Source organism: Calypte anna, chromosome 14, assembly GCF_003957555.1.
Source record: "Calypte anna isolate BGI_N300 chromosome 14, bCalAnn1_v1.p, whole genome shotgun sequence".
Classification (NCBI taxonomy): Eukaryota; Metazoa; Chordata; class Aves; order Apodiformes; family Trochilidae; genus Calypte; species Calypte anna.
Window position 1 is genome coordinate 5,845,655 of NC_044260.1, and position 27,421 is coordinate 5,873,075.

At 46.2% G+C, this 27,421-nt stretch overlaps 2 protein-coding genes and 1 long non-coding RNA gene across 3 annotated transcripts; 1 reads left to right on the forward strand and 2 right to left on the reverse strand.

The window, feature by feature from the left end:
- The first annotated feature begins 824 nt into the window (after positions 1–824).
- Positions 825–10,835, forward strand: LOC115599148. Its single transcript, XR_003988171.1, has 4 exons — positions 825–926; positions 1,129–1,270; positions 9,743–9,915; positions 10,723–10,835. It is a non-coding gene; the product is annotated as an uncharacterized LOC115599148 (long non-coding RNA).
- Positions 4,003–13,410, reverse strand: LOC103532771 (cytochrome P450 2W1). Its single transcript, XM_008498562.2, has 9 exons — positions 13,213–13,410; positions 10,726–10,888; positions 8,686–8,835; positions 8,443–8,600; positions 7,476–7,649; positions 6,484–6,625; positions 5,906–6,090; positions 5,262–5,403; positions 4,003–4,193 (listed from the first exon to the last, which is right to left on the reverse strand). Exons 1-9 carry the CDS (start codon positions 13,408–13,410, stop codon positions 4,003–4,005), a joined length of 1,503 nt encoding a protein of 500 aa, XP_008496784.1.
- Positions 13,411–17,434: 4,024 nt separating this feature from the next.
- On the reverse strand, positions 17,435–25,313 carry LOC103532794 (cytochrome P450 2K4). Its single transcript, XM_008498586.2, has 9 exons — positions 24,658–25,313; positions 22,314–22,476; positions 21,931–22,080; positions 21,483–21,643; positions 20,108–20,281; positions 19,474–19,615; positions 18,730–18,917; positions 18,090–18,231; positions 17,435–17,714 (listed from the first exon to the last, which is right to left on the reverse strand). Exons 1-9 carry the CDS (start codon positions 24,853–24,855, stop codon positions 17,527–17,529), a joined length of 1,506 nt encoding a protein of 501 aa, XP_008496808.2. The 5' UTR covers positions 24,856–25,313; the 3' UTR covers positions 17,435–17,526.
- Between the last annotated feature and the right edge of the window lie 2,108 nt (positions 25,314–27,421).

The window sequence follows — 27,421 nt, forward strand, 5'->3', positions numbered from 1 at the left end:
TACCAAAAAAGAGAGACTATAATTACATATCTCTTACTTCCTCACATAAATTATTTCTCCATTAAGATACCTGAGTTTTACAAGGTAATGGGTGAGTTTAATTTTTTCTGTATTTTTTTTTCTTTTAGTTATTTAATTTCTACCCATTCCTTGGATTCCTCCTCAAGCCTCGCAATAGGATACTGAAAAAAAGTAGGAGGTGTGTGTGATTTTAAAGCAGTGCATCAGGAAAAGCAAAGACAGTGTTAATGAAAACAACCTGATGAATTACATAAACGTACTGGTATTCAAACTACAGGTATTTTAACAACGTGCTGGTTCCTGGGACCTTACACAGAGATGCTGTGTTGATTATCTAATGACCATCCTCTGCTATGGTCTGTAGGAATATATTGAAACTTTGGGTAAATATCCTCCTATTTAAATATGCTAAATACTGCACTCTAAAGGAAAAGCAAGAAATAATTGACTAGGTCATGTTGCATCAACATCCAAAATACCCTTTTTCCAGCACACTGAATGCTGCCATTCAGGACCAAAGGACCTGAGGGATTTTTCTCTCTCTGTTCCCAGGGACTGGACAACCTCCTGACCCCTGGCTGATCCAACCAACAGTCAGCACAAGCTGGGATTTGGAATTGCTTTACCACTGAGGGAAACCCATTTCATGCCTTTCCTGTGCCCTGCAGAAAGGGTACACACAGAGACTGAGTGAATTCTTGGCCCCAGCTGCTCACCTACCTTTGAGGACTGGAAAACCATGGGGCAATCCATGAGGTGCAGAGTTGTCACCCTCCTGCCACAGGTTCCTCTCGTGACACCCACTTTAAAGGCAGCTTCATTGCCAAGATCCCTGCTGCTCTCTAGATGAAGAGGAGGGTGCAGCACCCCAGCAGCCCACAGGAGCCTGAAGCACAGGGCTTTTGGTGAGGAACAACCAGTTGCATCTCCTCTATCCCCTCTGTGCCCAGACCTATGGGTGTCTGTGTTGGTGTGTTCGTGTGTGTGTGTGTGTGTGTGTGTCTGCAGGGTTAAGCACACAATTCCTCATTTCCCACAGATCAGTTTCCATGATCTGGAGCCTGTTCCTTATTCTCCTTGCTCTCTGTTGCCATTCGTTCCCTGCAGAGCACTTCTGCTTTTGGAGAACCATGGCAGTGTCTGGTCTGCTGGAGGCAAGCAGAGGACAACTGAACTGGAAGGAATCCTGGTCCATATCTTCTGCTTCATCCCTTAGGAACAGCCAAGAACCATTGCTGCCTAGTGACAGGTTAGTTGGTAATTACGGTGAAACTGGACCCTGAAAGGGTCATTGGTCATGTGCAAGCTCAGAAATCTGTTCTTCAGAGAGAGAAGTTGGTTTGTAGACAAAAAGGGAGGAAGGGTTCTGTGGTGGGATGGGCAACACCTGAAGTTTGCTACCTCCCCACATGCTGAAGCAGAACCTGGTGGTGATGCAGGGAAAAACAGTGCCACCCTCCCATGCCCCCCCTGTCACCTCCTCTGATGGGTAAAGGGCTATGGAGGGTGCTGGGTGAGTTCAGCCCCAACTATTTCCTTGATGTGGAACCTGTGGGTGGAATCTTGGTCTGCTGTAGGATGGGGAGTAGAAGATTCCTCCCGCTGCCTGCAAACTCCCTGATTCTTCTGAGAATCTGAGGGAGGCTGAGCAAATTGCGTGTCTGCCTGTGCTGGCAAATGAATGCAGTAGGACAGGAGGTGCATAAAGCCTCAGGGCTTCGCCCTACCCTCCCTATACCGCCCCAGTTTGGGGCTGTCAGAGCTCGGTACCCCAGGAGGGATGGGGATGGGGGGGGGAGAGGCTGCGCTGCTTCCCACTTGGAGGGATCGCGGTGCCATCTCGTGGCAGAAAGAAAACACAGATGAGATTCTGCCCAGCGCTCATTGCTCTGGATGGCACCCAGAGGGGCTGCAGGTCCAAGGCAGACCTGGCTGGCTGCTGGCACATGATCCCTGTCCCCATCGGGCAGCACCAGGGGTGGCAGGCGGGGCTGTGGGAGCCCGGGTGTCAGGAGCCACCGACACACAGTGAGCTGGAGTTGTTCAGCTCTTCTAAAAATAAAGCAACTCTCTCTGCCCCAAGATGTTTGCCTTCTATTCAGGTCGGGGTGTTGCAAGGTACAAAGATGATTTGTGGCTGGAGGGAATATCCACAGGGCCAACGAGGAATGTGGAAATGGTATTTCCATCAGAGAGCCAATGTTTTCTACTAGATAAGCATGTAGCTGTCACAATCAATGTTCTGCCATCATTTGGCTGAACAAATAAATGGGAAGAAGGAACTTTTTTTTTGCATAGATATATTCAGCTGTCTTAATTCAGTGTGCTGGTGAGTGATCACTTTTCAAAGGGATCAGAGAAAGCTGTTTCCCATAGGTGTTTGCAGCTGGTAGTTCGTGGCTCTTGTTGCAGCCTGGGTGTTGTGCAGTCTGATGGATTTCTGTGCCCAGCCAGCACTGCCTGCCTGGGAGTGCCTGGGCGGAAGGTGTTGGGCAAAAAGAGCAACTAAGCACAAAGCCAAAAGGCACAAAGATGGGCTGCAAGAGCATCAGGGAAGCTGTGCTGCCAGCCTTTCAATTCAGCCTTTTTAACCAAGAGATGTAAGGAAAACTTAGAATGTTTGTTGCCAGTCTGGCTCAGGATCATGGCACTTTCATGGCACTGGCATGTCTGTGGAATGGAAAATTGGGTAGAAGGCATTTGAAATGTAATGAAGACATGGGACTGCAATTTTATTTGGTTTCCTGTGAACAGGGGAACAAACAGTATGATAAAGCACATGATAAGAAAATGCATATGGAGAAGTAGCAATTCACAGGAAAATAAATGGATGAAAAATTGCCTGAGCTATACATCAACTGGAACAGGATTGCGCAATACGATGGCAGATAAGGGTGTTCCAGACAGGGCAAACAGCCAGCCAGAGCTACAGAGGAAAGAAAAGCAACCAAAACCAGGTCTCATATAATCCTTGATTCCAGTTCTCCTTGCATGTGTGTGCAATACAAGGACTGTAAAATGAGACACCATTTGCAAGGAAATGTCATGGCTTGTTCCAATGGCCAGACCACCCCAGAAGGCAGACTGACTGCTGACATTGACTCTCAACAGTACCCAGGAGGTCTGAAGATAGGGACAGTGCTTGCTCCTATTCAACAAGCTCAGGAAACATCCATAAAACAGAAATGGGTCAGTATCATTTGACTTTTATGAACAGTTGTGGGTAAAAATCTCGTGTGGCCTTGTGCATAGATTGCAAACTCAGAAACGCAGATCTTCTGTCATTGGGACTGTGAAGCAGTGCTCACCTTGGTGATTACAGCACTTACTTATCTAAATGGGTTTGTAGGCTCTGGGGCATCTTTCAGGACACTGCTCCAAGGCAGAAATATCTTTGTCCTCAAATCACATGAACTGATCTGTTTTCCCACTCTCAGTGTTTGACTTGGCTGCCTAGGATCCTGGTAGGATTTTGCTAGAAGCTTCATCTGATTACGGAGCTTGGAAAAGCCAGAAGGTACCTTCAGAGGGTTCAAATGTGGGGCTCACAGTGTATTTCTGCATCTATTATCAAATGGTGGTGCATCTTTCCTTGGGATTTTGGGAAGATCTGTGTGACATTATGAACCCCACTGCTTTGGTGTGGGATTCTGATGTCACGTCTACTTGTGGGCAACATCCCCTTCCCCAGACCACCTCCATGGTGCCTCAGTTGTCTCCAAGCACAGTCTGCCTTGAGAAGAAATGTGTGGTTGTCAACCATGAGCATGGTTTCTCACTGATCATGTGCACCCCTCCCCACACAGGAGCAAAGAGGGGGTCAGCCCCCCTGTGGGGCAGAGGTAGCGGTGGAGAGCACTGGAGTGGGAGTGGATGGGGGGACAGTGGGAAGGGGATGTGAAAGAGGGTGGTGATTCCTCACACAGCTACGTTGGGTCTAAGCAGCTGCCCCACTTGGGTTGCTCTTCAGCAAGGCTGTGGTTACTCACGCAGCACAGCACAGGTTGCCTGAGGCTGAGGCCTTAATGTGAAAGTTGTCTGGGGGACAGTAAGGTCCAAATCAGCCTCTGAAACTCCTGGTTGGGGTTGAAAAGTAAACGTCTGCAGCAACCCTACAAAGAAGACAAACAGCTCCATCTTGGCGAGGCTTTCCCCAATGCAGTTCCTTCGCCCTGCAGATAAAAGCAGGGTGGTTACTTGATGGAAAGACTAGACCAGAATATTTGCTGTGAACTCATTAGCATCTGAGATGTTGCAGTGGAAGGAGCAGTGAAACCCTGGAAGGAACCAGAGCATTTTGGAGCAGAGGAGCCCATATTGCTGTCCCTGTCCTGCTGGCAGTGTCCCTGCCTGCTCTCTCACATCCCACAGCTACCTGCAGGGGCAAATCACAGCCATGTCACAGGGTTATTCTGCATTTATGATGTACCCTCTCCTCTCCTTACCCCTCTCAGCATCTTCAACCCTTTCTCTTGGAAAAGCATCCTGACAGAAAAATGCCATCTCCTTCCAAAGTGGAATGGTTTGAAACTCACTTTTGTCTATCACGTTCCCTCACCATGGGGCTGTGCTTCTCTCTCTAAAAGAACAGGTCTTGCTAGGAATCCTTAGGAGCTCTTCAAAGTGCCACTGGAAGAATCTCCCTCCAAGAGGATCTGTGGTAACAATCCAGGGCCTTGCATTTAAGATTTCATAGTCAGAGTAATATGGTTTGATGTCCTCTATCCCATCTTTGGCCCCTGCTGGCTCTAATACTCAGCCAAGGTAGAGGGAGTATTGAGAGCCTCTTCCTTGGCTCTGGTGGGCAATGGATGGGGCCATATCCATCAGACCCACTCACATGTGGCCTCAAGACATAACTTGAAGGTCCCTGGATTGTTCTCTCCCTTCCAGGAGAGCTGACAAGTGCCATGCACAGCTGTGCTGGCAGCCCCACTAGCCCTATCTGGTTATCCACTAACTCCTGACAGCTGTCAGGCAGTTTTCCACCTTCTTTTGGATGCAATAAATATCCCTTTGTCTTCTTTCCTGATGAACCTTTGGGAACCAATCCCTTTGGTGGTGAGGAGGTGTGCTCTGAGGCAGCCATTTGGATGCAACGAGTTGACTCCATTCAGTTGCCTGGTAGCTTTTTGACTGAGTTCAAGGCAGTTCTTAGCCATGAATATCACGTTAGTGTTTACTGTAAGAAAGTTGTCCTGCCAGAGCCTCTGCTCTGTGCAGATCAGCCCCTGAGTTACCTGTGGAGAAGGGCAGGAAAGCCTCTCTCTTGACAAAGTTCCCTTCAGCATCAAGGAAGTGGTTGGGGTTGAACTGATGTGGTGTCTCCCACTGCGTCTTGTCCAGCAGCACTGAGGTGAGTGATGGGATTACAATTATACCCTGGAAGAGAAGTACATGGAGGCACAAAGGATAGCAAAAGTGCTCTCTTTTGGTTCATTTTGTGACACAGATTTTTGTGTCCCAGATTTGCTGAGACTCCACCTGAGGTAGGTGGAGACCCTGAGGGTTTTATCCTATTGCCTGGTAGAGAAAGAATTCAGTGAGATTTTCCCATCAAAGATTGAAGCTGAATCCCTCAAGGTGCAGAGGGTAAGAGCCTGTAAATTTCCTGGCAGATACTTCACTGTGCAGATGACATCAGGGAGGTAAATCAGAGTCACTGATGGAGTGAGGAAGTCCCGGACATGAGAAGAACTGAACTGAGTTCTACAATACCCATACCTCTGGACTCACCATCATCACTGGAGAGGAAGAAACTCTTCTGAGGGTGATTTTGGATGTTTAATTTGGGCTTCAACCCTGTAATTCCCTCTAAAGAAACCAGTCTTTAATGGCACTAGCAGAAATGTTGGTGTGTTCCTGGGATGGAGCAGTGACCTACCTTGGGAAGGAAGTAGCCCCTGAAGTGGGTGTCAACAGCAGTGCAGCGGGGAACGTGGGGCAGGAGGGTGATGAATCTCTGCACCTCGTGTAGCACCGCGTTGGTGTACGGCATGTTCCTCCGGTCCTCATAGGTGGCCCAGCTTCCAGCTTTGACAGTTCTCCCAATCTCCTCCTGCACCTTTTCTGGAAGGAAAAAACCAAGGGATGTGCCCCAGTGGGGAAACCAACTCCCTCCTCAGATTTGGTTCTGGGACTAACGTGTTTTTCCAGGATTTGGAGAGTGATGATTCTTAAAAACACCAGCCTGGGTTTCCCTGCTCTGTTTTAGGTCAGGCACATGGATGGGATGCTCCCCCAGCATCATATTTTGACCTCCACTCATCCTCCCTCCCAGAAAGGCACAAGGCCTATTTTACTGTGAGTTTGATCAGGATCTAAATACTCCCTGATTTCAAAATAATAAATAAAGAGATGGGATTCATCTCTTAAGGCAAAAGAACTGTGGATCTACAGCCAAGCCTCTCCCCTCCCCACATCTTCAATACCAGGGATGGAGCACAGGAGAAAGGAGCTCACTTTGAATCTCTGGGTATTTCATCATCAGGAGGATTGCCCACTGGAGTGTGGTGGCTATGGTCTCTGTTCCTGCCATGACCAGGTCAAGTATGGATGCCATTAGGTTGTCATCATGGAAGAGGCTGTCTTTCTTGGTTTTCTCCTTGAAAAACACAAGTGATGAGAAAGGTCTTACCAAGATTAGTCTTGGTATTCAGCAAGCCTGGAAATACTGCATAGCCTATGACACAAGATGGAAAGTTTGGAGTGGAGTTTTGATTCAGCATCCATCCCTACCCAGAAGCAGCCTGAAGCCCAGGGCCAGATGTTGTTTGCAGACTTAGCTTCACAGGTTTGGAAAGAGCCCAGTCCCTCCCCTGTGCAGCAGGAGATTCAGCTAATCCCAGTTCTGGTGGACTGCTCTTGCCCAAAGGCAGGATTGATTCCTAAACAATGTTTAAAATGACCTTTCAGGCCATTCCTGCTGGGCGTTAGGACTGTACTGAGCCTTCCTCCACAAGCTAGGTAGAAGACTTAGTGCCTAAGGTTGGCCTAAATCCAGAAAGAAGAAAAAAATCAGATGCCAAGTATTTTGTGTAGAATGAAATCATCTGATATCAGAAACTGACAAGTCTCTACTGAAGTAAGATGCAGGGCAGGGCCAGGACTTGTACTGATGATTTATTTATCATTCAAGTACTTTAAGCGCATCATTCATCTTGGAGCAACAATATTGATGACCAATTGGTTTCTTGTCATAAAAAGAAAGGCAGAGTCAGCTTTTATTCATGCATTTTCTACTAGAATCAAGGAGCAGATCTCACACTCATATCTTAATTTTGATAGAAAAATCTCCACAGTAGATTACACCAACTATAAGAGACTGGTGTCTGCTTTCAGTACCAATAGCATAACAGCACAGGTTTATGTGGCATGTCAAGACTCAGAAACTTTTAGCTAGGAAATCCAAAGGAGATGTTGCAAATAGCTAGCAAAGCTCAGCAGCCAAATACCTCTTGTTGCTTGAGTATCAGTGCATCAATGTAGCTCCTCACACTGTTCTCATTGATATCCTCCCTGCTTGCCTTCATGTATTGCCTTAAAATCACACGTACGTCTTCTATTTTCCCCAGCATAATCTTGTGGGTTTTGAAAAGAAATCCAAGGAATGGGTAGAAATTGAAATACTAAAGAGGAATTAAAAAAGAGAAGCATTAATTGTGCAAAAATATCAATGTGCTGAAACAACTTCTCCCTAAGGCATGATGCATTCATTGAGTTTTCTCTTCAAATAGTAGCTTAGCACCTCAAGGACTTCCTGGGAAGGTTTGCATAAGGGAGGATTTTGCAGCTCTTGAGCCTTTTTTTTAGTACTACCTAATTTTAAGTATTCTGTTCTGTGGGAACAGATCCTCTACCAGTAACAGGCTGGTCAGCCTCTCGACAGAGCTGGGGCTCCAGCATGCCAGGCCACTAGTCAGTTTAGTTAGTATGAGACTAGTTAGTTTTTTCCAACATCCATTATGAAGGATGGAGATGATAGTCTGAAGGTTAGAAGTTTTCCTTGTACTCTCCAAGGAAGCATTTTTAATACAGTCTGCAAAATCTCACTCACCTGGACATCAGCACTGAATGTGCCTTTTTCAGAAAATACAGCAAAGGCAAAGAAAGCCTAGAGGGTGCAATTATGTCAAAGAGGCCAAAAAAATATCTGCAGAGCTAAAATAACCAGTTCTCATTTTAGCTCCATTTTAGCTCCATGGAGCTCCATCAGGGAGGGTTCAAAAAGTGGGTGGCGAAGGGGAATCTGGCTGCACATGTGTTGTCACCGAGTTGGTACAACAGAGCTGTCCCTTTTTAGGTTTCTTGGCTGGTTTAGAATATTTGAAAACTGCTGGACTGATTTCTCAAGTTTGTGTGGCTCATAAATGTCATGTGCCAGTGTGAAAAAAATGGTCATCTGTGGGACAGGCTACTTACGTTCAAATACGGAGATCCCAGAAGAATCATGACTTCATCTATGAGTTTTAAAAGAGTGAGAAATGTTGGGTCCTTATAGTCAAACCTGTCCCCAAACAGCATGACAAAGGTGACGTTGATCGGAGCACAGTTGAAGGAGGGCAGGCTAAAAGGTTCCCCTGCAACAGGAGGAGATGGAAACGGTCATGAGATGGTCAGTGATGCCTATGAGGCTGTACAGCTCCCTGATGGTGTCCAGCTCACCTTTGAAGGATTTGATCTTCTCGATAAGGAACTGAAGCTCCTCAAAAATTCTCCCTTCAATCATTTTTTTCCCCATGCCGAGGTTGCGCATGCTGGACACGGTGAACCTCCGGGTGGTTCTCCAGAGCTCCCCAATAGAGAAGAACAAGCCTGGGGAGGCCACGAGACATCACTGCTGGGCCCAAGCATGGAGGAGCCCCACCACATGAACCAGAATAGGGGACTGGATGAGGAGGGATCTCCACAAGTGTTCCTGCTGCCTGGTTTCCCGCTGATTTGGGAATTAAGGGTCTCCCGTTTCTCTGTGCCCCATCCCTGTGTCCCCTCACTTCTGTTCTTCCAGTCTCACTGAGCCTCTAATTTGGGAAAAACAAGCTCCCACCCAACCCTCTATGCCCCAGCCCTCTCTAGAGTGCAAGATGAGCAGGTGTGGTTTTTAGAGCAGGACTGGTTGGCTGTGGAGCTGGGGAGAGAGGTTGGGTCTCAGTCAGTCATGCAAATTTCTGACCCGATTTCATCTGAAGTCAAGGGCCTCAAGCAACATCCTTGGAGAAGCTTCATTGTAGAACATCCTTTGAAGCTTCTGCCTTTGTCCTGTTCCAGTCATAAAGACATTTTATCTACATGAGATGGAATAATTCAGTCTCCTCAACCCTGGCCAGTGCTGAACTTAGGAATTTATAGAGATTCTCACAATACTGTATTATTGTCAGTGGCCAAAATCCTGCCATTTTGTAGAGGTCACTGAGCTCATGTCTTGATAATCACTCACAATCAAGCAGGGATGGGTATTTCATCCTGTCAGGTTGTTGAAAATAGTGAAAGAAAAAATTGTATTAAAAATTCAAATATTATCTCAGATTGTGCCAATTGGAAAACTGGATTCCAGCACTCCACTTCTTCATCTTAGTTGGAAGGTTTTTAGATGTGTTTTCTTTTCCTAGAATGAACACTGGTTTAGAGCTGTGTAGTTTTAATTTGGAAAGCAAGACCTCTTTCTCTAAAAACATCAAAGCAAATTTCTAAACTTTCCTTTTAATTTTTTTCTTTAATTTAGGCATTTTCATCTGGATAATTAGTTTTCTGCAAACAGCTTCGGAGTCAACAAATTGGCACTTTCTGGAGGAAAAATACATTCTGTTGGAGAATTTGTGACCATTGTTAATTAAGAGCCCCTGTGAATTTATAGCTTCCAGTCATCTCTGAGTGGCTCAGGCTTGGGCTGAGAAGGTAAGTGTGAAAGGACTTATAGTGCAATACTGACAGTCTCCCACAGGGATATTTTACAAGTAAATTAGCTCTGAAAAATGCTTTTCTCCCCATCGATTCCTTTTCCTTATGTAGTGATAAATTTGTCTGTTGATATTATGGCTGGGTAATTTAATTTCTAATTGTAAGCCCAACTTCAGCCCATGACCAGCATATGAAGATGCTCAAATCTAAAGTCTTGGCTGAAGCAGGGGGTGGAAAAACAAGGCAAAAAGTCTTCATTTGCCCTGGAAAAACCATGAGGTTGTTTGTGGGGCAAATTTCCAACTTCAGCCTCTTGCTCCTGCCTGAACCTGTCTTGTGTGGTCCACCCAGGAGCTTTTGTGGGTAGGGAAGTCATAGGGGGCTGATGATGTCCAGGTTTGTGGCACCTGGCAGTGGGAGAAAGGGAAAAATCCTGCAGCTCTGAACAGCCAAACCAGTTAGTGCAAAGTCCCCTGGAACCATGGGGAAGGTTTGTAAATGTGGTGGTGGTGGAGAGCCGCTCATTGATGTCTCATGGAAATTAACCCCAGAATGACCATGGTGCCTTTAAAAATCCCACTCCTCACCCTCAAACACTTACGATAGGGAGTGCATTAGCAAGAATGATGGTAAGGAAAAGCCAGGAGGCACTAAATGAAACTAGGAAGGCCAAATCTTTTCTCTTGGCTTGGCTGCAGAAGGGTCCAAGGGGGATGTTTAAAAGCTGGGCTCTGGGGGAACACAGTTGGGCTGGCACTAAGTGATGGTCTCATCCCTCCCGCCCACCCCCGCTCATTTCTCTAGTACCGTTTCCGTTCTGAATTTGGTCAAATATTGGGATGGATGGTCTGTCTACAAACTCCTCTGTGTAGTTCACAAGTGCCTCCCGCACAACTTCGTACCCGGTCAGGACCACAACTTTCTGGAACCCAAAGTGGAGGGTGAAGATGGGGCCGTATTTTTCTGCAAGCTGAAAAAGAGGTGAGCTGTGATGGTCAGGAAAGGAAGGGGATGAGCAAACGGCAAGTGCCCCTTGCTTTCTGAAAGGACATATTACATCCTGGTGCCCTGCTGGGAGCAGCTGTGGAGCCACTACCTGCGAAATTGCATCTGTGACCAGGGCTCATCACAGAATGTTTAGGTTGGAAGAGACCTCCAAGATCATCCAGTCCAACCTTTGACTAACACCACAGTCAGCTACTAAACCATATTCTTAAGGATGAGGTCCAAATGCTTTTTAAATGCCTCCAGGGATGGTGACTCCACCACTGTCCTAGACAGGCCAATCCAGTGTCTGAACAGTCATGCATGAGGCACTTCATATGGATGCCTGGCTGGCATCTGTGTGGATTTTAGGCTTATTGATGTGAAAGAACCCCCACCCCTATCAATGTGTTACTGATCTAGCTTTGCTGTTAAGGACAAAGTAAATGAAAAACAAACAAAAAAACCCACCTAGAGTTAAAGACCAGACCTCAAATGGCAGCACAAGTTGGCAAACCAAAGAAGGACAAAACCAGAATGCAAATAATGATGCTGCTGCACAGGAAAGGTTTGGTACGATGCTCCCCTCATACCAAAGCACTCCTGCTTCCCTGCCTCTAGACAAGAGGAACCATTTGCTCCAGGCCAGGTACTTTGCCCTGGATGACCACAGATTGCAAATCTGCTCAGACCTGGTGTTGGTATTTGTAGCTCAGCTGGGCACAGCAGGGAACCCCACAGCAGGAGCAGGATGCTGCCTGAGCCACTGCCTGTCCCTATGCTTGTACACAAAGTGATGCTCATTTTGCACTCAGAAGGCTCTGGATGTATCTTTGCCATAACCCAGAGAGGCTTTTTCACTGCCATGTGCCCCACAAGCAGCCCCTGCTCCTCTCCCAAGCAGAGGGGTCTGGGATAAGGCTCTGGGGAGCATGGCAGCTGATGGGGATGCACTCACTGCAGTGAGGACCTCAGGAGGCTGAACACTAGTGCCTACCTCCACCCTGGTGCTGTGGCTGCATCTTGCTCCCTGGCAGCTTGAGAAAAACATCCGAGGATAGCTAAGAGGAGTTTGGGCCGGGCTGGAGCAAGGTGGTGGGAAGGCACAGCTCAAATCTTCTGCCTAAGCAAACCCAGGGTGTACGTGTGCAGCCTCAGCCCAGGATGGATCCATTGGCAGCTTTTGCAGGGGAGATGGGGAACACCCATGCCCAGCAAACTCCCTCATCAGGGTGCTCAGCCTGCAAACAGCCTGCTTCTCGTTGCAGTCAGCATTTTTTTTTCTCCCTGTGGGGTAGAGATGGAGGGATAACCCCTCTGGAGTAATCCCAAAGTAAAGGCAAACATAGGCAATGCCAAATCCAGCCGAGTGGGTGATGAAAGCATGCGGAGGTAATTCCAAAGCACCCTTCGGAGGCTGCAGCAACGTCTGCCCAGCCCTGCTGGGTAAACTGACCCCAGCCCTGACACTGCCCATAGTGCTGGGAGCCTCACCCACCCCATGGCAGGCAGCACTAACCCCTGACCTGGCTGCTCCCAGAGAGGTGCCCATGTTTGCCGAGCCCCAGTGCCACGGGAGCCGTGTCCACACCTCCCTGGGAGCCCTCGCTGGATGTTTGCTCACTCTGTCCCTGGCCCTGGCACAGGTTGGTCCCCAAAGGTGCTGCGAAGGGAGCTCAGTAGCCCGACAGAAGTACCCCCAGACTGTGCCAGCTTCCTCTTGCACTGCAGAAAGTTCACCAGCGTAAGTGGGGTAAGTTGCCTTAATGATGGGTGGATAGAAGAGCCCACAGGGTATTCATTCTGCTTCCTTGGTGCAGCTGTTCCATCCCTCTCTCACACTGCTGTCTGGATTTCAATGCGTAGCCAGTTTGTCAAGAGAGAAGTGGGTTTTGCATCAGGGCATCTGGATTTTAGCCCTCTCCCAGTTTTGCATCATGGAATTCCCTTCGCCAGTTCCCCAGGGTGGAGAGGAGGGAAGCAGTTTCATTTCATGTTAATGTTCTAATGCTTTAAAAGATTTCTGGGTGTCCAAGGTGTCAAATTAGCATTTAAAATCCTACAACTATTAAATACTTCATGTATAGCATCAAAATTACATGAAGAAGGTCTTTTTTAAATGGTTGATCACTCATAAATGACATAGCATCAGCACAGACATTGGCTAGAAGAAGCCCAGATAAATATTACAAAGCAATTTTCACACCTTTACACTTTAGTTTGAATTCTAAAAGACAAAAAGTTCTCACTGTTATATCCCAGGGAGCTTTAAAATCTATGAGGGTCTGGGTTTAGGGGGTTTTGTCCTACCTTCATTAGTGATTTATCTTGCCTTCTAAGATCCACCAAGTGCAGGTTACCAATGATCGGAAGAGGAGTTGGACCAGGAGGCAATTTAAAAGCTGAATTTTTATAGCCAGTTGAAAAATAGAGTACAGCTAATAATATTGCTGCACACAGCAAGCAAATTAAGGCAGGATCAGAGATAAATGAAATTAAAAAAGACATTTTTTTTTTTAGTAATAATCTGGGTTTTGGGGGTTAGAAGCAATAAAAATGCAGTGGCACTGTTCAGTTTCTGCCAGCTGGCTTTCTGTTTGCTCTCTGCGATTGCTACAAGCACTCGATTCTATTAAGGTTTGTAGAGTACCTAAATAAATACTGCATACTCCACCCTCTTTAAACACCTCAGAGAATGTGGTCTAAGCAGTTTGCAAAGCCTGTCCAGAAGTAAAGAGAGTTTCAAATTACAAACCCATGCATGTGTGTGCAAGAACATATACATGGGAAAAGGTGCTTGGCATTCTTCTACAACCTCCTCCTCCCCCGGGGACCTCGAGGTCCTTTATTAGCAGAACTATGACCTGCCAAACACTCTGCTGGCACAGGGAAATAAAAATTTCTCTGAATCCTGTTAGAAACCTCCAGGTTCAGGTTTGGATAGGGTTGGAGATCTCTGTGTTACTAGAGAGACAGTATCATTACAGGAGACTTGAGTTTCCTTGGTGTTATGTGGAGATCAAAGGCTGTCAGTAATGGTAAAGCCCATGTGTCCCAGGGGGTTGTAGACCATAAACTTCTTCATAAAGTTGGCTCTGAACTGCCCAGAAGGGATGTGATTTCAGACTTTGTGTCTGAAGCAAAGGACATGTAATAGCTAGCCATGGAAAATTAGCTTGGATCAAGTGATCATGAGTGGATTCATGAGTGGAAGGGAAAGGTGAAATTAGATTTGAAACTTCTGGGAGGATTCTTCATTTTGCAAGAGCAGCTTCTATGAGTTAAAGGGAAGAAGTTAATGAAGTTAATGAAACCAGGTGACCTGGAAGGCTTTAGAAAGGGTACAAGGCTGGAGAATGGGATTACTTTAAGTCAAATATATGAAACACCTGGACCTTTCTCTGCCCATAAAGGTTTAAATCCTGTATAGAATGAATTGAGTTCTACCTGGTTGAATACTGTTATTTTTTTTTCTGGAGGATATTCGGAATAAACAGTGAATGGAATAAGATTGTTCAGGGAAGAAGGAGCTGTCTTACATGATCAGAGAGCACGAGGCTAAAGGTACATTTATCCAAAGGTTAGATCATATAAAGGCCATTACTCAGCACATAAGGAGTCTTCAGTCTTGCTAAAAGAAAGATAGGGAAGGAGGTGGTCCTGATGTGAAGGATGGCATAGTTGTGGTTAGCACAGTCCCAAAGCCAGCAGCTTTGGTTGCAGACTGGAGCTGCCTGCATGGTGTGGAGGTGTCACAGCATAACAGCTGCCCAGAAGCAGAAGCAGCAAAGTGTGTTGCAACACTTCTGGGACTTTGTTTTTAATTAGTTTCCAAGAAACAGGCTGGAGGCAACGGTTTCCCTCAGAGCATGCCTAGGATGAGTCAACCCTGCCTGCTGGAGTGAGGGAAGAGGCAGAGGAGCTGTAAAGACAGGCAAGGGGGATGAGGGCTGGCACGGGGTGCAGAGTGTGGGCACCCCAAGGAGAACTTGCAATGGCACTTGCTCGGGACCCTGTCCAAAAGGTTTGTTCCTGCAGGGTTTGGTTTGACCAGCAGCACCCTGCAGTGCACAAGTTCACTCTCCTGGTGTTTCATCCTTGGCCTGGGAGCTGCTGAAATCAAGAAAAGACCTTTCAGAAAGAAACTTAAATTATCTTGGAAAAGCCAAGGGGAGGGAGTGCATTGGTTTGTTGGGTTTTCTTGGTTTTGTTTTGGGTTTTTTTGTTGGTTTTGGTTCTTGGAGTTTTTTTGGGGGTTTTTTTTTGTTTGTTTTTTTTTGAAACCAGGCTTTGAGTGCAATGCATTAAAATGACAAAGGTAAGTCAAGCTCTTGCAATGACAAGAAATTCCTGTCTCAATAATGTGTCTGGTACGTGTTTCGCTCCAGAGCTGTGCTGCTACGTGCTCCCCTGCCTGAGCACACAGAGCACAAAACACCTGCCAGGCACTGACACTGCTCCAGGTGCATTCCTGGGGCAGCCAGGCCCCTCAGGGTGCTCACAGCCAGGTTGTCCTCCATCCCTTGTCCCTGCATGGTCACCAATCCACTGCCACAGCGTGTGAACCAGGTGGTGCTGGTGACGTGGAGCATGGGCATCATCCAACCCATCTTTAAATGCAGCCACTGTGCTGCCAGTTAGCCAGCAAATCACCAGCCCTGATTCCTTGAATTAATTTAAATCCCCCCAAATCTCTGTGCCTTCTCTGCCAGTCCCATTCTTGACCAGTGGTACAGCTAGGACTGTAGCTTCACATAACTCCAGCTGGCTTTTGCAGCAAGGTTCTTTTAAGCAAGGGCAGGAGCCACAGGAATCACAGTAAAAGGCCACATCAGAGAGCCACCCAGAGCCATGTCTTGCCTCAAACAGCAGCTGTGATTTTCTGGAGTTAGAAATGCAATTATTTCCTTGGAGCTATTTGTGGCTATCAATATTGCTCACTCTTTGCGTTGCTAAACGTGTCCTGGCTGCACGTTGCCCAGGGATCCCTGTGCAAACCTCTCTAGCGTGTGTCTATTAAAAGTGGTGCGGCCCAACTTTACCATTTTGGCCCAAAATCAGTTGGATACTGCAGCACCAGATAGATCACAGAGTTGCCATGGTTGGAAAAGACCTCCAAGATCACCTCATCCAACCATCAACATCACCAGCCCCACCCCCCATCTGAAATAAAGAAAATATAGGTATCTATATTTGGATCACCATGCACACGAGAGCAAGAGCAACAGAGCAAAATATTTATTAATTAAGGAGGAGATAAGGTCAGGCTCACAGTAATTAGTCTGCAAATAGAGCAACAGCAAAACAAATGTAAGCAAATGTAGCAGCAATGGTTTTTCTATCAGGAAGCTTGTGAAGCAAACTCCTCGAGATGTTCCCAGAAGCTGGAGCTGGTGCCATGGTGCAGTGAATGGACAAGGACAAGGCCAGTACGTATACAAGGTACAGTGCTGCCTTTGGTTGTGTGAACTAAAGCTGGAGTGAAGGGTCAGTGTCTTGGCCAAGCAGGTCCCTACTCTCTCATCACTACTCCCTTTGTGCTTTCTTTCCTTCTGTTTGCAGCTCAGAGCAGCTTTAGGTGAGAGCAACTTTGGATTTATGTTACAGGTTTATCACAACCATTCCCATGGTTTCCTTAACGTTCTGCCCCAGTGAATGTAGCCCTGTGGATCTAGAGAGCAACTACAGCTCCTAAGGTGAAAGTTGAGGACTGAGCCTCTCTCTGCTCTCTGCTCTTGGTCCTGCAGCCCAACCCCTGCATCACCCTTCTACTTTCTCAGGCTTGTGCTCAGCTTCAGCCACACTGATTCAGAAACTCTTCACTTTCTGTGACTGGTCATTTTCTGCCAGTTGAGGGATCTTAGATGACCCAGAAAGGGATGGGGCAAGTGCCAGAGGCAGCATGAAGCCAGGAAAAGTGAGGGAATGGTGGAAATGCCTTCCTTAGCAGAAGCAGAAAGCTGCTAGATTGGCTCCATCATAAATAATCTTTTCAGCATAAAGTGCCTCGTGTGAATTGGAATGAACCCACTTCCCAAACCACTTAGATGTTTTCTGATAACTGTCCCGTGCCTGGCTCTTGGCATCAGCCCATATTACACCCTTGGGTCTGGGACTCTGTAATAAAGATAAGGCAGGTTGTACCCCACAGTGGAAGCTCAGTCTGAGGCTCAGCTGAACAATTATCCTGGGGAATTTTCTAGATCCATTAAATGTCTGTTGTCTCCAGCTGGGCCACCAAAAATCAGCTCTGCTGTACAGCTTGGACTCTGGGCTGAGAACTTCCCAATGGAGGCTCTCAGGGGAGAGCCTCTGATGATTTACATCTAGAGAGGAGGCTTGAAGCCATTTAATTCTTTCCATCAGCTCTGAAAACTGCCTCTCTGATGTGCTCTTCCAGGAATGAATCACAGTGTTTGTGAGAGCAGCACTCAGGGGTGTCTGAAAGGTTTGCTTATACAGACACCTCAAGAGCTGCTGGAAAGAATGGCATGAAGGAGAGAAAACCAGCAGCCCCTGGTGTCTCCCTTCCCCTAAAGCTCAGGTACAGACAGCTTTTTCCCCTGCAACTAGACTTGCTTTTCAAGCTGGAAAGGTTCACTACTCTAATTCCATGTGGTGGGATCATTCATAGGGCACAGCACAGACCAGGTGAGGCATGGGGTTCAAGGTAAAGCCAACATCAGCTGTCAAATCTAGGTCTGACTTATTCACTCCTGGAGGGGGATGGAAAACAAATTTGCGGAGCAAGCCTGCAAAGAAGAGGAACAGCTCCATTTTGGCCAGTCCTTCTCCAAGGCAAGCCCTTCGTCCTGAAAACAACCAGGAGAGAAGTAAATAATCAGCACTATAACTGCTAGACCTTCTAAAATGGATGTGCAGTCCATAAGAGCAGGCTGCTAAGGTAGGAAATTTTCCTTCCTTTTCTCTGTGTATTAGTGATGCTACTGACTTGGTCCCAAACCACACAGAAGCTTGTAGGTACATGAGACCATTCAGTGACTTTGGGTAAAATGGTGTCTTCCAGATCTTCCATAGAAGAGGTGGAGAGGTGGTTACCTACAGCACTGGTGGACAGGACAAATGACCAGAAATCCTTTATCCTATGGTCTGTCCCCCCAACTTTCATACTTTCCTGGATTCAGTGGGAACAGTGACATTATCCCAACCCACATTACCCCTCTCACCTATGGAGAATGGGATGAATGCCTCTCTCCTAATGAAGTTCCCATCAGCATCCAGAAAGTGGGAAGGGTTGAACTGAGCTGGGGTTTTCCAGTGTAACTCATCATTCAGAGCAGAGGTCAGCAGTGGAATAATTTCTGTACCCTGAAAAAGATCAAAGGAACTCACAGTAGCTGTTTAGAGCAGATCACTTTCCTAGACAAGGCAGGCTGCTCTCTTTTTTCTAATGTGAGGAGGCAAAAAACCTGAGCCCTGGCAAACAGACCAGGGGTACTTCCCTGCCCCACTGTGGCTCTGCCTGTGACCAGCAGCTGCTGCTCTCTTTCTGGGCCACAAAACATTCCCTTCTTAGAGAGTCAGGTCTTTCAGGAAAGATGCTGAAGTGGAGGTTCCACATTTGGCACAAGAGATTCAAACCAGTGTGATTTAATTAAACTCTGCATATTCTGGATTCAAACAGCTGTAACAGCTCACTGTCGAGTGCATGTTTATAGCAGTATCCTGGATCCAAGACAAAGGATCACATCAGACATCAAACCACACATCACGCTGGCTTTAGATTTTTTATATTTTTCTTCTCATCTGCTTTAAATAAAGCTGTAAGGAATCTGTGCAGTGTAAGCTGCTAGCCTCAAAGCTCACCTTAGGAATCACATAGCCTTGGAAATTCACATCAGTAGGAGTTGCTCGTGATACACCCATTGGGACAATATTGGCAAACCTTTGTATTTCATGTATCACTGCCTCTGTGTAAGGCATTTTTTTCCGGTCCTCCAACTTCGGCATCTCTCCTGGTTCAATGACGTGATTCATTTCTTCCTGAATCTTTCCTTGAAAGGAGGAAAGGATTAAAAAACTGATAACCCTTTTATCTTGCAACCGAAATGGCCTTCAGCTTGGCCAAGATGCAGAAAAGCAGAAGCTCTGAGGGGAATTTGGGAAGAGCAGAAGTGGGTAAGTAAGGGCCTGGCATGGTTCTTTTGGGTTTGTTCCTGAGCCCAGGGAGCTTGAATGGAGTCATTCCAGTACACCCTGTGCCTGATTCTGATCACACACCTTTGCTGCCCCGTAGCCTACAACAGAAACCAGATCAGAATCAGCTCCTGAGGAGACTTTTAGTGACGTAAGCCCTTTGCCTGCAGGAGAATAATGATGGGAGAGCTTTACTGTAACTCCAGGCTGGCCCTTGGCCTCTCCCACTTGGCTGGGCTGGTTTATTGCAATCCGGATGAATAAAATTCCTTTGTAAAGTCAACGGTTGTTATCTCCCTCAGAGTACTCTGAATAATTACTCTAGACAACACTGAATGAGTGTTCCACTCCCTGCCACAACCAAAGCCTTAAGCATGCAGCAATATATTGAATCAGAGGATTTCTCAGCCTTACTCTGAATCTCTGGGTATTTCATCATCAGAAGAAGACCCCAGCGCACAGTCGTAGAAGTAGTCTCAGTCCCAGCAGCAAAGAGATCCAGAGTTGAAAACAACAGGTTTCCATTGCTGAACATAGTGTGGGGTTTCTTTGATTCCTTCAAAACAAGTTCTAGAGTGAGTGATACCGATTTTTTTCCTGTATTTTAGCTTTTTGTGACTTTCTGCTCTGGGAAACTAAATTATTGGTATTTTAGCTTAAGGAACTCTACTGTATGAAATTTGTTTGTTCTCAAGCATATGTGCAATCCCCAGGTCTAGATATTAGATTAGCTGGAATGCAGTTACTGCAACGAAACTTATCACTGCACTATTCTTGCAGGAAGCTTTGGGATCATCTCCTCCTTATCTATGCTGAAGTAGTAACTTATTTCACCCACGTGGGACATGATGACAACTAGATCCCTTTAACCAGCAGTTTCAGTGGAACTCTGGAGCCAGTACAGCACAGCTCACTGTGAGTATGGCTTTGATATATGCTATTCACTACAGTTCTATTTCCACTCACTCCCACTCCCTGAGAGATGGTCGGTCCCAAAAATGTCAGCCCTTACAGAATAGAAAGACCCTGATATTTAGTTTTAAAGTACCTGTTGTTGCTTCATCAGAAAGGCATCTACAAAACCTGTTAAGTCATTTTCATTAAGTTCTTTTTTGTGTTCCTGGAAGAGCTTCTGGAGAAAAGCATTCAGCTCACTGATATTTTGTAGCACAGTCTTGGAAGCTCCAGAGAGAAAGCCGAGGGATGGGTAGAAATTATACAACTATGGAGCAAGAGAAGTCTTATTGTTAAATGTCATTTTAAACCTTAAAAATGTCACGTCACACTGCTGGTCCCTTGTCCCATGCCCTGACATTCCAGACTGTAATTCCCCCACATTCACAGCTATGAACTGCTGAAGATTCTTTCTGTTACACCTCTGCATGAATCCTTGCTGTGATTTTTGGGAGATTCATCAGTTTATTCTGCTTGCAGGGCTTCCAGCTGTGTAGGTGGTGGAACAGAGGGTCTCAGAGGTGAAAAGTGGGCACGTGAGCATTGTACTTACTCCAAGGAAAGCCTGCAGGTAAGTCACATCCTATGGCAGCAGAAGGGACCTAAGTTGGCCACCTCCACAGACAGACAATATTGCTGAGGCAACTTTGTGTTTTCTAAGCCAATCAGTTTAAAGCACAGCCCTGAGATAACCCAAGCACGCTGCTCCTGGGAGATGGACTGCCTCATTAGGTTGTATGGACATGTGTGCTGTCAGGAGAAAGGAGAGCTCTCACTCTCAGTCATCCCATGAGAAGTGTGCATATCTTCAAGGAGACCACTAGACCTTGCCAGACAATTAAATCCCCACTATTATTGCTAGTGCCTTGTCTTGGGACTGTGCCTGTACCCAGTGTGTGTAACTTTGACCTGTGCTCAGGTGGTGTTTTTTTGGGCTTAGCTGGTCTGGAGTTACAGTCAGCCACAGAGAGCAGCTCAGTAAAACAACTCCTCTGATGTTTAAATCAGAAGCTTCATGTCAGGAAGGAACAGGCTGATAATATATCAGCTGCTAATTTGCTAAGACTGAGTTTCCATGGTCAAAATAAAAGACAACTAAGTCTGTCAAACCTGGTTCTAGGGGAGGCAGCACTAAGCCAGTAACTGGAGGTGTAAGGCAAGGAGGCAGATTTGAGATGACATTTCAGAGCCAGTCTCTGGTATTAGAGACATACTCTGCTTCTGCTCTCAAAACAGTTCCTGTTGTGAAGAGTTTGGGTTTTTTCTTTCACTATTAACTTCCACAGACTAAGCAGAGGGCTCTGGTAATCTGTGCATTGCAATACAGAACACAGATGTGTTCCCTACAGGCTGCCTGCCTGATAACGTTCTTGTTCTCAAGAAGCAAGATGTGGGAGGCCGGAAAAAAAACACAGGCAACCAGTTGTCCTCCAAAAAACTAAAGCTGGAACATAAAATCAAGCTCTTACCAGCACCATAGGGGAGCCCAACAGCTTAGTATTTTCATTTATCATCTTCAGCAAAGTTATGAATACCGGATCATCATATTCAAACCTCTCTCCAAACAATATAGAGCAGATGACATTGGATACAGCGTTGTTGAGTATCATCTTGGTATCAAATGGTTTCCCTGTATTTCAAGCAATGAAAACAAATGATGATGTGATTAGGTTTTTTTTTCAGTCTGGTTTTCTATGGAAATGTAGTCCTGAGCTCCCAAATGAAAACTCATTCATCACCCAGAATGCAAAGCAAGGAACTCAGTTTCAGTGTTTTAAGGCCTCAGTTTAATAACCTGCTTCAGCACATGCTGAACTTTGACCATGAGATACCATTTGCTCAGAGTTAAACTTTCATTAATCTTTATTGTTGTGCTAGGCAAGTTTTCTGTCTCTGGATGAAAGTCTTGGCACTCACCATGATAGGATTCAAAATATTTGATAAGGGAATTGACTTCGTCCAGGATTCGGATCTCTAGGCTTCTCTTTCCCATCCCAAAATCACGCAGTGTGGACAAGGTAAATCTTCTCATAGTTTTCCATTGCTCTCCATGGCTGAATGCTATGCCTACAATACAAGTGGAAGACCCTTATGTTACCTGTGGTTCAGAAATGTTTGTAAGGCTTTCTTAAACACTGGTACCAATGCTGCTGTTACATATACAATGTTATATATCAGCTGCTGCTGTATATACAGTTATATGAACAAGAACATCCTTATAAAAGGATGATACTCTCTACTGTAAGAAAATAATGGACACAGACAAGCTACAAAAAAGAACTAATGAGAAGACAACTTGCCATTTCCTTGTGTCATTTTCCTAAATATGGGTATTTCTGCCCTCTCTCCAAATTCTTCAGCATGATTTAAAAAGGCATCCTTGATGGTTTCATATCCAGCCAGCACCACTGCTTTCCTGGGTCCAAAATGCACAGTGAAGACGTTGCCATATATCTTGGAGAGCTGTCAAGGTAACCAAATATGTTCATTCAAAACCAGCTCTGGGCACAAACGTTAGCACTAGCCACCCATGGTGGTTTCTAGCCCAAAAGGAATCTCCCAGCCCTCCCTGAAGTCTCCAGGTGCTACTGTAATGCAACTAATGAGCAAAGGTTATCAATTGCCAGCATCTCTGCTTGCACCCTGTTTGCACAACGAGGTGTCTGCTATCACTGCTCCTATCAGAAAAGTCAATAAAATGCCACTGCATTCCTGTGGTGTTCTGCAGCAACAGGCCAGCAAAGCAAAGCTACCATTTGGAGGCTGGATAGAAAATGCTGTAGCAGGCAGGCCTGTTTATTTTAATGCTGTTGACCTGAGGCAAGCAGGCATGCACCTATCTTTGAGGCTGAAGCCACAAACACTACAAAAACAAAGCCAGACAATCAGTCTTTCTTTCAGGACTGCACTTGTCTCTGATTACAGCCAGGTGGGTAATGTTGCAGTCATTGAAAATTCTTTACTGGCCACCAGAAACTTGAATCCAACTAGGAAGCATATTCTTGGAGATAATGTCACAGGAGCTGTAGGCTTTTATAGCAAATTAAATATAAATCATCTGTTACACAGAAGGCTGGCCCTGACAGTCTAATCATTCACTCAGTATTTTTGTCTGCGTTTAAGCACACTGCAAAGCCATCCCCTCCAAATGTCTCCCTGTTTCCAATGTGCCTGGGTTGCCATTTGCTATGCATTAGATACATTCTGCAAATTGAATTTCAGACCAGGAGCAGCTCCTGTTATTACACCAGACAAATTGAATTTGTTTTCATCAAACCGTGGTTTGACGGCCTGGGAGATAACGTTAACGTTGGGCCTGTCATCCCCAGCAGCTCGGAACGTGAAGCAAAGCCAGGGCAGGGAATCACAGCTGCCTCCCAGCCTTCCTCTGGTCATTTCTTTGCATTAGTACTTCTTGGCATCAACCTTGTTGTTTCTCTGCAACACAAGTGTTGGATATGCCAAACCTGAAAGCCTTGGGAAATTATAGGAAATGAGGTTGGTGCCTTTGCATTGGTGTCATCAAATCCCCCGGTACCACCAGAAATCGTTGCTCTTCCACCTTCAAACATACCTGTGATCAGATGGGTGCTCAGGACCAGAAACCTGTCAAAGCTGAGCTCTGCACAGTCCTCTGCACCCTAAATCACAGGAGCTGAAGAGCATGACTGCTCTAGGAATTCTGGACTTTTGCCCTTTCTTCTATGACTGAGTGGGGAATTTCAGTGTCCACACTGTGGCTCTTCAGGCAGGCTGAAGGAGCTCACTGGGGACTCACTGGGTTTCCCTGTCCTAGCATCTGGTAAGTACACACAGGCCAAGTTACAAGTCTCTCGGGGCACCTCAACCATCTTTACAGCAACCAGGAGAAATCTGAATTCACACTGACTTGTCCCCACCTCCTTATGGGAACGCAGCAGACACGGTCAAGCAAACATTGCACCTGGCTTTAAAATATTTGTCTTTTTTTCTTTTCTTTTTTTTCTCATCTTTTAGAAATAGAAGTATGCATGGAGCTGCATGAGGAAAAAGCAATTTGTTCCCCTAGCAATGCAAAAGTCATGCATCAAGTCCTAACTAACCCTGTCCTGTGTGTGTGTGCAGGGGAAGGGTGGGAAAGGCAGAGTTGAGCTTTGCATTGCATGGATATAACCAGCTTTGGAAACAAATGTGCTAATGACCTCCTTTCTTCTGCTGTGGAGATGATACCCTTTCTTCAATTCTTTCTTCCTCTCTGCCTTTCTTCCTTCCTACTTGCCTTTGGTGGGAGAGGTCTCTGCAGTGAGGCATCCCTTGATGGCAGACAGTGCTGACCTGTCAGCAGGCTGGCCCAGCTCCAGTCTATGCTACCTGCAGCCTTTGAGGAGCTACAAATATGAATAATATGGAGCTGGTTGCAAGGGGTAAGAGCCTACATTTGTGTCTGTCCAAAGGAAGGTGGGTGTTATATCAAGTATATTCATAACAACACGTATGTGTCTGTCTACCTCTGGAGGTGAAGTGGCTCTGCCAGCCTGCCCACATGCAGATATCTCATTTCTGCCCTCCACAAAATGCAAACACAACAGCATCTCTGTTCTTCTGCTTGCATTTCTCTCTTCAGGAATTGCCCATTTTTCTCCTGTCTGCTCACTCCCACCCTACCTCTGTCAGCGACTGGAACGGCTTTTTCAGGTCCACCACGTTCAGGTTCCCGATCAGAGGAAGAGGTCGTGGCCCAGGAGGCAAACTGCAAACTGACTTCTTCAAGCTGGTAAAATAGCAAAGGAAAGCAACCAGCACTGCTGCCAGGCACAGCGGTGAGCTAGAGCCCAGGTACTGCAGCAAGCTCTGGATGGCCATGGTTAAACCAAAGTGTGGGTGTGAGCATCTTGGGGTCCTTTATAGCCCTTCTGTCATTGCTGAACACACCTTCTGGGGAAGTGGCTTTACACAGGGAAAAGGATGCTGAGGTCTTGTTTACTTCCATTTACACAAGTTGTATCAAAGAAAACACCCTGTTTTATTCTGAAACATGGATTATCTTAATCCGGAGCTCCTATTTCATCTACAACACTGGAGTGAGGTGTTTGTTTCCCAGTGAAAATCTGTGTCATGGGCATGTTGTGGTCTGTGAGATTTCAAAGGCAGCATTAAGGGTGCCTGTGTTGGATTGCTGTCATGGTGCCAGGACACAGGACTCAGCTGGATGCACTGGTGATGCAATGGGGGAAGCAGGACATGGGACATGAACCCCCACAGTCATGCCCAGGCTGATCAAGGAGGAGCTGGAACAGAATTGGCATGAAGATGTGCTCATTCAGGATTACAGACAGGATCTACTTACAGGTGTCACTTCTGATTCTCTTTGCTCTCCTGCCACCCCAGGAAAATAATCACCTTGAGCAACGTGGTGCTCTCATTACTGACACTGTAATTGCCATTTGTCCCAAACATCCTCTACTGACAATCTCCAAATGCCCCGAGACCACTTCAGTCACTGTTTTGCAGTTTACTATCCAGGGAACTTTGTGCCTGGATGTCTGTTTCAAGTTGGGTGATGACTCTTTCCCAGCTGTACTGCCTGGTCATAATCAATCCTCCAGGAGAAACCATCCCATAGAAGCAATCCTTCTGCCTAGGCTGGGAAAGAGATCCTGGATCTTTGTGACCTGGGAGGAGCCAGGATGAGACTTTGCAGCTGGATGGATGCTGGAGGCTGCCTGGGCAGCTCTGGCAGGGGGTGACATCCAGGGGGACACAGCAGCAGCTTTGGCACTCAGGCAAGGCACTCACACATTGTGCAAGGTCCTGCAAGAGCCTTTGTGCCCAGGTGACTCCTCCCCAAGAGCCACCTGGATCCTTTGCATCCTCAGGGAATGACAGCAAAGCAGAAGAGATTGTGAATAGGAGGTCACAGATGTAAATGATGGCTCTGGGGAAAGGAGCTGATTTGATGCTCCATCATATTCTCAGGAGGAGCTATTTTGCTCCCCCATTGCAGATTCTGTCAGCTTCCTGGGTTGTGGCTGCTCTTCAGCCCTTTAGAAATCTTTAGTTTTAATAATACTTTTGCTAGAATCCTCCAAGGCTCCCAGGTGCAGGCTCCACTGATGGAAAAACAGTGATTATTTATTAATCATAATATAAGCACATTAGTTGAAAGCAAGGGGAATCAATAAACTCCAACTGAATTGACATGAAAAAGGTGCCTGCATGTCTGTCTGTTCTCCAAGGTTTGAGTGGAGTTTTTCACAAGGGGGAATTACCCTGTGTAGAAGAGGACTTGGCAGGGCAGGCAAAGAAAGAAGGGCAAAACACAGTCACATCCATCTCATGATTTGCTGCACACCTATGAGATCTTGATCTGCACTCTTTTCTCCCAGGCATTCCCAAGAGTATCCTGTTCTGTTGGACTCTTCTTGGAACAAATGGTGTGACTACTGGGATTCTTGAGACTTTTGTAAGAGTGAGGAAAAGACTTTCCTTGGGCCCAGCTGGGTACCAATGGATGAAATGTGTTGTTTCTGCTTATATATAGCCACCATGGCTCTGTTGGAGTGGATCCGGCTACTGCCATGGAGAGCAAAAATGCTTTCTCAAGGGCTTTCAGAGTGTTTAAAGCTTCAGATTATACCTGGTGAGAATATGGGGTGAAAGCCTTTATAAAGTAACGAGCCCATAGATTTGCAGGATGGATGCACGTGCTGTGGGAAATGTTGGGTGAGTGCTCCAGTGGGAAGGAGTCATTGCTGTTTTAAAATACAACTAATGGGATGTCCTCACTTCCACTTCTTCCTCACATACCTTGGCTTCAAGTGTGCAACCCCAAACACAGCCCACAGCCAAGTTCTTGGCTTGCAGCAGAGCTATCACACTGAGGAGGAAGCATTGCTCCCTGCTCACCTGGTTTTGTCTTTCCACCAGCCCAAGCCAGAACCGATACCATCTTTGGGTAAGTGGACTTTGTGAGCATAGCTCAAGGAAATAATCAGTTCCTCCTGGAAAATGAGCCTGTGCTTTAAGCAGCCCCAGAGTCATCTGATTTGGGTGTGCTCATCTGGAGGAGGACATACAAGCTCCTAATGGGACAGAGGTTAATAATGCTACAGTAACAGTGGGGTAATGCAAAGAAAGAGCTGTTATTAGGCCATAATTCAGCCAATGAGTTCTGATAACATAATAAACCAGGAGAGTGAACACCAAGTGCTTGTGTGCCTTGCAAGGGTCTGCTACTGATTTACAACCTGGAGATGCCTATCTGCCCATGGATTGTTATCAGGGATATATAAAGCCTGAGCACACCCTATTAAACATTAACATTTTTAAAGTCTCAGATGTGTTAAAACCCAGGCTGCTCCTGCCTAATGGATTTTGCTCACCTTAACAAATGCCAGTGCAACAAGAAATCAAAAGCTTTCTGACTTTG

Coding starts and splice junctions, on each gene's coding strand:
- LOC103532771 (XM_008498562.2), bottom strand. CDS start 13,410: ATGTCTTTTTTAATTTCATTTATCTCTGATCCTGCCTTAATTTGCTTG. Junction 8,836..10,725: donor CCAAATTCAGAACGGAAACG/GTACTAGAGAAA, acceptor TGGCCTCCCCAG/GCTTGTTCTTCTCTATTGGG. Junction 4,194..5,261: donor TTTCCTGCCCTTCTCCACAG/GTAACTCAGGGG, acceptor TTTTATCTGCAG/GGCGAAGGAACTGCATTGGG.
- LOC103532794 (XM_008498586.2), bottom strand. CDS start 24,855: ATGGCCATCCAGAGCTTGCTGCAGTACCTGGGCTCTAGCTCACCGCTG. Junction 22,477..24,657: donor CGTTCCAGTCGCTGACAGAG/GTAGGGTGGGAG, acceptor TTACCTTGACAG/CTCTCCAAGATATATGGCAA. Junction 22,081..22,313: donor GAAAATGACACAAGGAAATG/GCAAGTTGTCTT, acceptor CTTGTATTGTAG/GCATAGCATTCAGCCATGGA.